The sequence below is a fragment of the Chenopodium album genome, chromosome 6 (genome assembly GCF_948465745.1).
Source record: "Chenopodium album chromosome 6, dcCheAlbu1.1, whole genome shotgun sequence".
In the NCBI taxonomy this organism is placed as follows: Eukaryota; Viridiplantae; Streptophyta; class Magnoliopsida; order Caryophyllales; family Amaranthaceae; genus Chenopodium; species Chenopodium album.
The window spans coordinates 28148857-28160448 of NC_137839.1; the positions used below are offsets into that span (position 1 = coordinate 28148857).

Here is an 11592-nt window from a genome sequence, read left to right on the forward strand (position 1 = left end):
CTTGTTTTCTTAGCAGGGATGTTCATTGAGAAGTTGGAAGCAAACAGGAAGGCAAGCTTCCTGAAGCTATCGATGGACCCGGCTGGTAGATTGTCAAACCATTGTTGGGCAATGCCCTTCAATGTAGCCGGGAAGCATCGACACCAAGTGGCATCATCCAACCCCTGCAGATACATGAAGTTGGTGTAAGCCATGAGGTGGTCTTCCGGATTGGTGGTACCATCATAGGTACCAACCAACACGTTCTTAACCTTGGCCGGCTGAGCCGCCTCGGTTATATCCCGAGTGAACGCAGAAGGCTGTTCACCCAGGCGCAGCAGACGAAGCTGCCAGTCCAGTGGCTGGACATTTGGATATGCCGCCTGACCCCCAAAGAAGGCCGGCTGCATGAAGTGAGGGGGATACTACCCGTAAGCCTGAGTAGGCACATACAGGACAGCTCCAATCATATGAGGGCCAGAATGGACGGTATTACCGCCTGTCTGACTCCCATGCAAGGAGGGTGCACTCCCTGCAGAAATGTTGTTGAAGCTGTCTGGAAAGTTTGACGTTGAAGCCGACTCAGACAGCGATTGGTTTCTCTTCCGGTTGATGATCTCCCGGGCATCAAGAGTTGATTTTTTACTTCTCACCGGCTGCTGGGTCTGGCGAGTGTTATTGGTGTTCTTCCCAGGAAGGAGAATTTTTGACCAATCAATGGTCCCGGCTGCCTTCTCCTTTGGATGGAGAGTAGGCTGCCGGTTTCTGACTGACTTCCCCTTCTCTGGAGGAGTCTTCTTCGCCGACTGACCTTTACTTGGGCCAGCCCGGCTTTTGGTTATCACCTCTTTAATTTCACCCTTGAAACTTGTCATGAATCTCATGAGTTCGTCTCGAGTGACAGGGGCTGATCCAGCGGCCATTTGGGTTTCCCCTTCCGGCTGCCCAAAGGGTTGACTTGGACCCGCCTGGGAGGCACCCCGCTCCAGAGTGTCTCTGGGCCGGATGCGTTTGGTTCCGAGAGAGCCGTCTTCGGCTGTAAAGGCTTCGACCTGAGGGTCTTCATCCTCCTCATGGTCTGTAAAAACTTCTGGGTCTTGAACCATCTTCGAGGTACTCTCCCCACAGAAGGCGCCAAATGTTTTGGGTGTTTTTGTCCCTTGGGAGAGTTACGTCACGAAGTCTGATCCGGCTGAGTTGTACCTGCAAAATAACGGAGACTCCGGGTGGTTGGAGCTCCGCCTTCGACGATCAAGTTAGTAACTTGAAACGGAATAAAGAGAACGGAAATTTAGGTGGGTATCTGCTCGGATTCCAAGCTCAGGTCTTTCTCTGATGTAAGAGAATAAGGGTGTAATCAATGATTCAATTGTCCCCCAAAATGGGGAAATATCTCCCTATTTATAGGGTCGTTGGAAAATGTGCCCCTACCTAGGTCACTTGACCTAGATTTTAGTAGGCTGCGCCGTTTTACGGTGCTCCTAGGAGTTTGGGCCTTTGAAAGTCGCCATTTCAGAAACATATCTGAAGATGCCAAGTGTCAAGAGGATGTTGAGCCACATGGGCTATCCTGAGCTCGACACGTGGCATCCTCTCATTGGTCCACGTGTCAAGAGGATGTTGAGCCACATGGGCCATCCTGAGCTCGACACGTGGCGACCTCTCATTGGTCCACGTGTCTAGGGTAAAAATACCCTAAACAAGGGTGCCTTCCAACTTTGCTGCCCTGTGCAACTTCAGAGAGATTCGTACCAACATGGCCAGGGTCACAGTTTCTCCCTTTGAGCCTGCCTGTGAGACAGAAGCTTTTGAGGCCTTACAGGGAGCGAGGACTGGTGACTCCAAGTTTCCCAAGGTCTGGCTGCCCAACTCCATCTACATTGTGGGCAATGAACAGCTCTCTGCCATGCGTTTGTGTTGTACGCATGAGTCTGGTAAGTTTTTAGGCCTTCTGCCTTTCCTTTTTCTTCCTCATCTTATTTAACTTTTCTGTTGTTTTGTTTTTTAGGCTATGACAAGTTGGACAAGCGTATGCTCGGGCTGGCTGATAATTGGAAAGACCCTTTGACCGCCACTCTTGAGAATCCTCCTTAGCTTTTTGATACGCTGGAGGTGTTTGCGGGCTCTCTGAAGGGTGAGGTGCGCCTGGCTCCCGCTGAACTGTGGGCTGTTGTTGGCACAACAGCTACTGTTGAGCACGCTGGGTCCAGCCGTGCTGAGCCTGAGCCTTCGTCCTCTACTGTTGGGAGTAGGCGTGAGACTCGCCCTACTCTTCGAAAGAAGGCTTCAGATTCTGAGGCGTTAGCGGCGCCTGCTGCTTCTCCTGACAAGTAGTCTATCCCGACTTCCGGCCAGGTGGCACCTCAGACCTCTTCTGCCAAAAGGCAACGTGACCAAGCTTCTGATTAACCAAAGGCTATTGCCGACGATTACGCTGACAGTGTTCTCCAGTTTCCCTCTGAGGGGATTGAGACTACTGATGCGGGTGAAAGACCCGTTTCTTCTGCTGAGCATGTTCTGCTCTTTCCTTCTTCTGTTGATGATACTACCGCAGCGAAGGACACTAGTGTTCCTTCTGTTGCAGCCGCTGATTTTCAGCTCCCTCATGAGTCTATCATGGAGCTTCCTAGATATCCGCCGCGTCCCTACGGGCTAATAGGGCGGCTCCAAAGCGCTTCACGGGGTGGGCTCTCCCGAGCAGGGGGTTCTCAACAACAAGATCGTCCAGTGATTGACTTGGAGCACGATCCGGTGTCTTCTGCCCCTGCCGGAGATGAGCTAGAGGCGAAAAAGGCTCGCACTTCTCCTGGTCCAGACCCTCTTGCCTCCGCATTTGTCAACACTAGGATTCCTAGTGGGAATGCTGGTGGGGAAGACACTCAGAACTCCAGTGAACTTAACTGCAGTGTTCACCAGTTCTTGAGCGATACCTTTGAGAATCCTTTGTCTGTGACCTCACTTTCTGTTGGAGGGACTTTTCGCCCCACTGGGGCTATTGAGTTTGCTGAGGTTCCTATTGATGTTCATCTCCGCCCCATACTCTATCCTGCTGGAGCTGAGAACGCTCCCTTTCGGCCCTTAATGAATGTGAGGGCTGGCGAATCTTTGTTTATGGATGACCCTCAGAAGGGTGGTACCTTAGGGTACCGTTTGACTAAGAGGGTTCGTCTTCCTGCGGATTCTACGCGTAGCTCAGTCAGCCTCCCAGCTGCTACGGCCTGCCATGACCTGCAGAAGGTTAGTTTCTGCTTTTCGGTCTTTGTTTTTCTCGTTTCAGCCTTTCTTTTCTTCTTAGCTTATTGTGTTGCTACTACTTTATTTTACTTTTATTTTATTTTGTTAACTTCTTTTATTAACTCTCGCTTTGGCTCACCCTTTGCTTCCTCTGCTTTTCTTGCAGTTGGTTATGTCTGTGGGAGATTTGTCCAACGCTCTGCTGTCAGTGGAGAAGGAGTATTAGAATCAGGGCATAATTCTCTCTCAAAAGAATTTGGAGGTCTAGTGAGCTCAGGCTGAGAGGGATGTCATGGCCAGTGAGGTGACTCCGCTGAGGGAGAGGGCGGAGGCCCTACAGCTCCAGTTAAGAGAATTTCAGCTCACTCAGACCAAGTTGAAGAGCTGCGAGGAACAGTTGGGGACCTCTCAGGCTAGGGTGAAGACGTTGGAGGCGGAAATGGCAGATCTGCGAGCTGCGCATACTGTTGAGCTGGAAGCGGCTAGGAAAGAGGCTCTCAGATCTTTTGCGCTCTCTCCTGCTTTTGCTAAGTTATTGGCTTATCGCCATGATGGTGGATGGGAGGCTGCGGCTCGGTGCGTTAGCAGCTTATATGGTGAAGGTGAGGAGCAGCAGGCTCGCTTCAGCGCTTTTTGGGCTAAGGTTGAAGCTGCAGGTGAGGCTGGCTTGTTTGACCTCCCTGCTGATCATCCTTGTGCTGCTGGCTGAAAGATTCCCAACCAGGCTGTGCTGAACTTGGAGGTGCCTCTCTGCCTTGACGTTGCTGCAGCTATCGGAGTGGAGTCCTTGACTGGTTATCAATAATGGTTATGGCGGCTGTCACCCTCCTACTCCAGTGGTTCCTCTGAGTTTCCCTCACCCGGATATGTTGTAACTAGGTAGTTTTTGTTACTATCTTTGGGGTGTATAGCTGCCAATGATTATGTTTCTCTGTGTAATTCCTGAATACTTTGTCTTTTGTTGCTGGGTCTGCCCAGCTTAACTTGAATTTGTGTTCTCCTAACTTTACCTGCTGAGTGTTTCCTTGTCCTGGTGGACGAGGGCTCGGCTTCATTTGTCCCGCGACTGTCTTGCTGAATGTTTACTCTGCCCTGGGGGGCAGGGGTTCAGCTTATAATGTATGCTTTTTATGATCTTCTTCTACTGCTTCGCCTGCTGTTTACTTTATTGTTTGCACATTTGCCTGGAACTATGCTTTTCTTAGCAGTATCCAGATCTTTTAGTGTTGCAGCATTTTTATTGCATTTGGTGGGGCCTCGTAGGTTGGGCCTCCCTGTTGAGACTTATTTGTGTCGATCAACTTACTTATGCTGCGATTTGTCATTTTGTGAGTTGTCATTCAGCTTGTTTTGCTGTGACTTATTTATGTCGTTCAGCTTGTTTATGCTGCGACTTTGTCATTTTGTGAGTTGTCATTCAGCTTGTTTTGCTGTGACTTATTTATGTCGTTCAGCTTGTTTGTGCTACGACTTTGTCTATTTGTGAGTTGTCATTCAGCTTGTTTTGCTGTGACTTATTTTTGTCGTTCAGCTTGTTTATGCTGCGACTTTGTCATTTTGTGAGTTGTCATTCAGCTTGTTTTGCTGTGACTTATTTATGTCGTTCAGCTTGTTTATGCTGCAACTTTGTCTTTTTGTGCCTACTTCTTTTCGTAAGGGCTTATTGTCTGGTTGTCTTCTCCTTTCCTCTCCCCCTCAAAGAGATGAGCTAAGTGGGACTAAGAGAGCCTTAGTGTTGCCCACATAGCTCATCTTTTTCTTTTCCCCTTTTCTCTCCTACTCAAGCTGAACGTGTCAGGCTTCCCCCTCACGCGTCCCCGAGGTGGTTCCCTGTTTTGCTGTGAGCAGGTGAGGTGAATTTTTAGGGAGGGATGCGTTTGCTTTGCTACTTTGCGCTAGAGTGCTTCTTGCCTCTAACACTTTGTTATTGTCTTTATTTGACTTTTGCATGTTAGCATATGATGCTTGGGCATAACATATTAAACAAATTTATGCAGCATACTCCTCACGTAGAGGCTTGTATTTCATTTAATAAAATTGGCTCAAATGCCTTAATTAACATAACATGGACTGAAACAAAGTTTATCAGACTTGAAACAACTATGTTTGTTTTTTCAGACTGTTTAAACAAAATACTTCTTTAACACATCCGCATTAAAACTGTTTCTTAAGACCTGACCTTCTTGATCTGCAAGGAGGAACGCTCCTGGTCTAACTTGCTCATGAATGATGAAAGGGCCTTCCCAGTTTGCTGATAGCTTTCCATGTTGATTTCCTCTTCCCACTGCTACCGTCCTTCTAAGGACCAAGTCTCCGGGCAGGAGCTCCCTATGCTTGACCCTCTTGTTGAAAGCTTTTGAAATCCTGCTCTTCTAGGCTGCCAACTTGAGAGCTACTTTCAGCCTTACTTCTGGCAGGAAGTCTAGCTCTTCCAGCATACGCTTTTCATTTCCTTGCTGCTCATAGTGATGTATCCTCAGGCTGGGGATTTTTACTTCCACTGGGACAACTGCTTCAGCCCCGTAGGCCAGGGTGAAGGGGCTCTTACTGGTTGACTCCTTCTCAGTGGTCCTGTTTTCCCACAAAACCTCTGGGACTAGGTCTTCCCACAGGCCTTTGTACTCCTCCAATTTCTTCTTTAGAGCTGTCAGGATCAGCTTGTTTGCTGCTTCTGCTTGACCATTGCTCTGCGACTGGCAGATTGAGGCATTTGCATACTTTGTGCCAATGTCCCCCAAGTAGTCCTTTATGGTGTCACAGTCAAATTGACACCCGTGATCAAAGACTATACACTGTCGCACCCCGAATCTTGTGATGATGCTTTTCCATATGAATGTCCTGACTTGGGCTGCCTTTATGTACTTAGTGGGTTCGGCTTCTATCCACTTTTTAAAGTAATCTATCGCCACAAAGAGATACTTCCTGCCCGCTGACCCAGTGGTGAAAGGTCCCAATATGTCCATTCCCCAATGAGCAAACAGGATCGGGCTGAGAATTGGAGTTAGATCGTTTGCTGGCTTATTTATGACTGGTGAATACTTTTGACAGTTGTCGCATTTTTTTTACTTATGCTAGTGCGTCTTGTGCAAGAGTTGGCCAATATGCCCCCCTTCTGAAGACCTCTACTCCCAATGCTTTTCCACCAATGTGGTTGGCGCATATTCCGGAGTGGGCTTCTTCCATAATGTCCTCCTGCTCCTACTCTAGAATACACCTCAGCAGTGGTTTTGAGAAACCCTTTTTGTTGAGTTCCCCGTTCATCACTACATACCAGTTGGCGTCCTTCTTAACCTTCTTAGCCTGTACTTCATCATCGGGCAGTGAGCCGTGGACTTTTTATGCCAAGATGTCTGAGAACCAGGCTCTCTGCCTTTCAACGCAGTTTACCTGCTCTTTTTCGGCAATGCTGCTTTCTTCTAGTACTTCAACCATCACCATCCTTGTTAAGCTTTGTAAAGTGGAGTTGGCTAACTTGGACAAGGCGTCGGCCTGAGAGTTTCCTACTCTGGGGACCAATTCTATCTAGAAGTGGACTAGCTGGGCTGCCAGTTCCTTTACCTTGGTTACGTACTTCAGCATGGTGGCTTCCCTTATCTCATACGCCCCCTGCAGTTGGCTGGCGACGAGCTGAGAATCAGTTTGCAGGTGTACTTTACGGGCTCCGGCTGCGAGGCTCATACGCATGCCTGCCAGCGTCGCTTCGTACTCAGCTTTGTTATTCGATGCTTTGAACTTGAACTTTATGGCATACTCGAATACGTTCCATTCTGGAGATGTCATTATGACTCCTGCTCCACTCCCCGTTTGGGCCGAGGACCCATCCACTTCCACCTTCCAGACCCCAATATCATCTTCTTTCTCCTCGTAGGAAGCTTCCACTATGAAGTCTACTAAAGCTTGTGCCTTGATGGCTGCTCTAGGTTTGACCTCGAATTCGTACTCAGAAAGCTCAATTGCCCATTTTAAGAGTCTGCCCGATGCATCCATTTTTTGTAATGCTTTCTCCAACGGGTGGTTTGTGAGGACTTCTATTACATGCGCGTCAAAATATGGCTTTAGCTTCCTTGATGTTGTGACCAATGCGAAGGCTAGCTTCTCTACCAATGGGTACCTTTGCTTTGCGCGCCTCGGTCAGCACCTGGCTCACGAAGTATATTGGCCTTTGTTGCTTTTGTCTTTCTACCAGCAAAACGGCTGCGATTGTCTGTATTGACGCATTGATGTACAGCTGCAGCTTTTCCCTCAGCTCCGGGCTGATCATTGTTAGGAGCTTTGTCAGATGCTCCTTAATGCCCTCAAAGGCTTCATTCTCTTTAGCCCCCCACTTAAATTCTCTGTTCCCTTTCAATAGCTGATAGAACGGCAGGGCCTTATCAGCTGACTTGCTTATGAACCTGGTCAGTGCGGCCATTCTGCCTGTCAACCGCATGATATCCTTGATGCACTTAGGCTGACTGCTTCGACCTTTTCTGGATTGGCATCTATCCCTCTTTTGCTGATCAGAAAACCCAAGAACATTCCCGAGCTCACCCCAAAGACACATTTCTTCGAGTTGAGTTTGATTTTATATTTGTTCAGGGTGGAAAATGTTTCCTCCAGATCCATGATATGTCTAGCCTACGTGACGCTCTTAATAATTGAGTCGTCAACGTATACTTCAACATTTCTACCCTTCTGGTGAAGGAATACTCTATCCATTGCCTTCTGAAAAGTTGCCCCAGCATTCTTCAGCCCAAAGGGCATAGCTATGTAATTATACACTCCCCTTTCAGTGATGAATGCAATTTTCAGCCTGTCTGGCTCATGCAGGCTGATCTGAAGGTACCCTAAAAAGGCGTCCATGAAGCTTAGCAGGGCGTGCCCGCTGGTTGAGTCTACCAGCTGATCTATCTGTGGCAGCGGGTTATAGTCCTTCGGGCAGGCCTTATTAAGATCCGTGAAATCAACACGCATTCTCCACTGGCCATTTGCTTTCTTTACCATGACCACGTTGGCTAACCACTCTGGGTAGTCACAAGGTTCAATGAATCCTGCTTCCAGGAGCTTCTCCACCTCCTTCTGGATTGCTTGGTTTTTCTCCGTAGAGAAGCTTCGCTTTTTCTGCCTAACTGGCTTAATGTCCTCCTTCACATTAAGCCTGTGTACCATAACTGCCGGGTCAATTCCGGGCATCTCATCTGCGGAAAATGCGAAAACGTCTTTGTTCTTCCTCAGGAGCTCTATGAGGTGTACCCCTACTCTGGGATCAATGTCTTTCCCAATTTTCACCGTGCTTGAGGGGTCACCTTCTGTGAGCTCGAATGTGACATGCTCCCCACTGGGAAGTGGCCTGGCCATTTCCTCTTTCGCAGGCTCAAAGTTCTCCATTGCTAACTTCTGCTTATCCTTTTCCCTGTGATATTCTTCACGCTTCCTTTTCCTCGACTTCCTCTTAGGTTATTCAGCGGGCCTTCTCTCTGAACCAGGCTGCTGTCTGGTTTTTGCGGGCTGCTTTAGAGCGGTTATGTAACATTGCTGGGCTGTCTTCTAACTTCCCCTGAGCTTTGCTGACCATCCCTCATTAGTTGTGTAGGCCATGGCAAGGTGATAGATGGATACCACCCCGCCTATCTTATGGATGAGCGGTCTTCCCATGATCACATTGTAGGGTGAAGGGGAGTTTATCATGAGGAACTCTGCCTGGACATCACGCCTTCTTGATTTCCCCTACTCGGACTGAGAGTTCGATTATACCTTCTGGGGTAAGCCCTGATCCATTAAACCCGGTGGCTTCGTAGCTCACCCTCTTCAGGTCTTTTCTGTCCAATTTCAGCTCGTTGAACGCACTGATGTATATGATGTTGGCTGAGCTGCCCCCGTCTATCAGTATTCTATGCACCTCCCAGTTTGCAATTCTCATTGTCACCACTAGCGGGTCATCATGGGGTTAAATTATGCCCTTCTGGTCATACTCGTCAAACGTGGCCTGCGGCTGCGGGGGAAGAAGTGGCCATCTACGCTTATCATTGTCATTTATTTGATGTATCATCGCCCGCAGGTCAGCCCGCGCTCTGTTGACTGTTCCCCCATGTACTGGGCCCCCGCTGATCACATACACCCTATCTTCTGGCTTGCCATCTATGTCTCTGTCTACGGCTTGGCCCCTATGACCTCCTCTGCGTTCAGGGCGGCCCGCTCTATCCTCATCCCTCCTTCTGGGAAGGTCATCGCGCTGCTTAAACTGATTCAAGTACCCTCTCCTGACCAAGTCTTCTATGTTGTCCTTCAAATGTGTGCATTCTTCAGTGGTGTGACCATGGTCCCTATGGAAGTCACACCATTTGCTGGTATCACGGTTTCTATTAACCATCCTCGGGGTTCTCTGCCACTTGTCATCAGCTTTGTTCACGCTAAATATATGAGACCTGGAATGGGTTAACGGGGTATATTGGTCAAACCTCCCAGGCCTTGGCCCTCTCTTTGGGTCTAACCTACTCAGTCCTACTGCTCTGCCCGCTTCTCTACAGTTTTGCTCAGCCTTACTCGGCTGGTCCTCCCTGGGCGTGTTCTCTGTCCGGGTGACCTCTGCCCGCTTAACTGAGTCACCAGGTGCTTTCCTACCCAACATTACTTTGTCAGTCTCGTCTGCTTTGATGAACTCGTCCGCTTTGCTCAGCGCTTCAGCAAGTGTTTTGACGCTCTTACGCCCCATATATGCTCTGAACGGTGATCCCGGTAGTAAGCCACTCTGCATTGCTAGTAGCGCTACCTCCTAGCTCATATTTGGGATGGTTGTTGCCTCCTTGTTGAATTTGGTGATGAACTCCCTCAGGGGCTCGTCTTTCCCTTGAACCAACGACATCAACTCGGTTGTCATCTTGGTTCGGTCTACCAGGGTTATGAAAAGCTCCATGAACATTCTCTTCAACTGAATGTACGAGTATACGGAACAATTGGGAATGGCTCCATACCACTCCGCTCCCAACCCCTCCAGGGTCGGGGGGAAAGCCTTACACCAGACTGAGTCTGTCATAGTGTAAAGTACCATGTGGTTCTCAAAAGCTCATATGTGGCTTTTGGGTGTTGTGGTTCCGTTGTATTTGCAGCTTGGCATCTTCATTTTCTCCATTGGTTCCTCCAGAATCTCCTAGAAAAATGGGGAATCATCTGGAACAACCTGGATTCGCGCTCGCTTGTCTCTCTCCGGGCTAGGTTCCCGCTCCGAGGCTGGTGACCTGCTGCGAGGGACCCGCTTCTCCGGGCTGATTCGAGCAGGGGCTATTTCCTCCACGCTCCATTCTCAATTCGGGTTACGAGCTTCCAGCTCTAATACCTTCTTCCTCAGTTGAATGAGCTCTTTCTGCTCAGGAGTGAGGGCCGTGGACGCCGGCTTTTTCGCTACAGACTCCCAGCTGCCGCTGCCGGTGACGGACTTTCCCCCTTACCCATATTGGTGAGGACCACGGTCATTGCAGCCAGCTGCTCCTTACTACACTTAGAGAGGTTCTGCAGAATGGCTGGCATATTTACGGGCTGCGGTTTCTGGGTTACAGGTGCTGAAACAATGAGCTCATTGTTCGCGCCCTGTTAACAGCATTCCGTATTTGAAAACGGAATGGGATCCCACCAGATCTACTGGTTTCACCGTCGCTTTAGCAGCAGCTGATGTCGATCCGGTGGGGTTGGATTTCTGCGAGATGGTCGATTTGGGGTTTCCGGTGGATCCTTTTGGATCAATGGTTACTGGGGGTGTTTTTTGTGGTGTTTGGCTGGTCTCATTAGTTTTGGACATGGGTGTCTGTATAGCTTCTTCTCCGGCCATGGAGGTAAGTTAACTAGTCCCTAGCTCAGATGGTGAACCTCAGGTTAGATGATCCTTCCCCTCCTTCTAGCGCCAATTGTTCCAGGTGCGGATCCAAGGGTTCTGTTGGGTGAACTGGGTCCCGTTAACTACCTTCACAAGCCAGCACACGTAAACTGCCCTCGGGGGTGGCTCGAGGAACCCCCCTCCGAAGCTTAAGTTAGAGAGTGTTTAGAGAGAGAAAGTGTACTTAGAAAGATGTAGAAAGTATAATGACTTGATTGTCTTACCCCCCTTTCGTTGTACTTTATCCTCTATTTTTAGGCGTACCATCTCCTTCGTGGAGAGTTCAGCCTGGTCAGCCCTACGGGCTGACTCTGCCGGGCTAGTGAGCCCGCCTTTGATTGCTTTCTTGGTAGTGAGTGCGCACCCTGGGGGATGGGCGATAGCTCAGCGGGAGCTATCCTATACACTAACCTTTTTTCTCCGCACTTTCTCCCATTTATCTTCAAGTTCTAACTTGATCGTCGGAGGCGGAGCTCCAACCACTCGGAGTCTCCGTTGTTTTGTAGGTATAAGCCGTGCGCAACCAGTATGTG

General features: G+C 49.1%; 1 protein-coding gene across 1 annotated transcript; it reads right to left on the reverse strand.

Moving 5' to 3' along the window:
- Positions 1 to 7255: 7255 nt before the first annotated feature.
- LOC145636843 (uncharacterized) lies at positions 7256 to 7756 on the reverse strand. The gene has a single exon (XM_081688385.1). The coding sequence runs from the start codon at positions 7754 to 7756 to the stop codon at positions 7256 to 7258; it is 501 nt and encodes a 166-aa protein (XP_081544511.1).
- Between the last annotated feature and the right edge of the window lie 3836 nt (positions 7757 to 11592).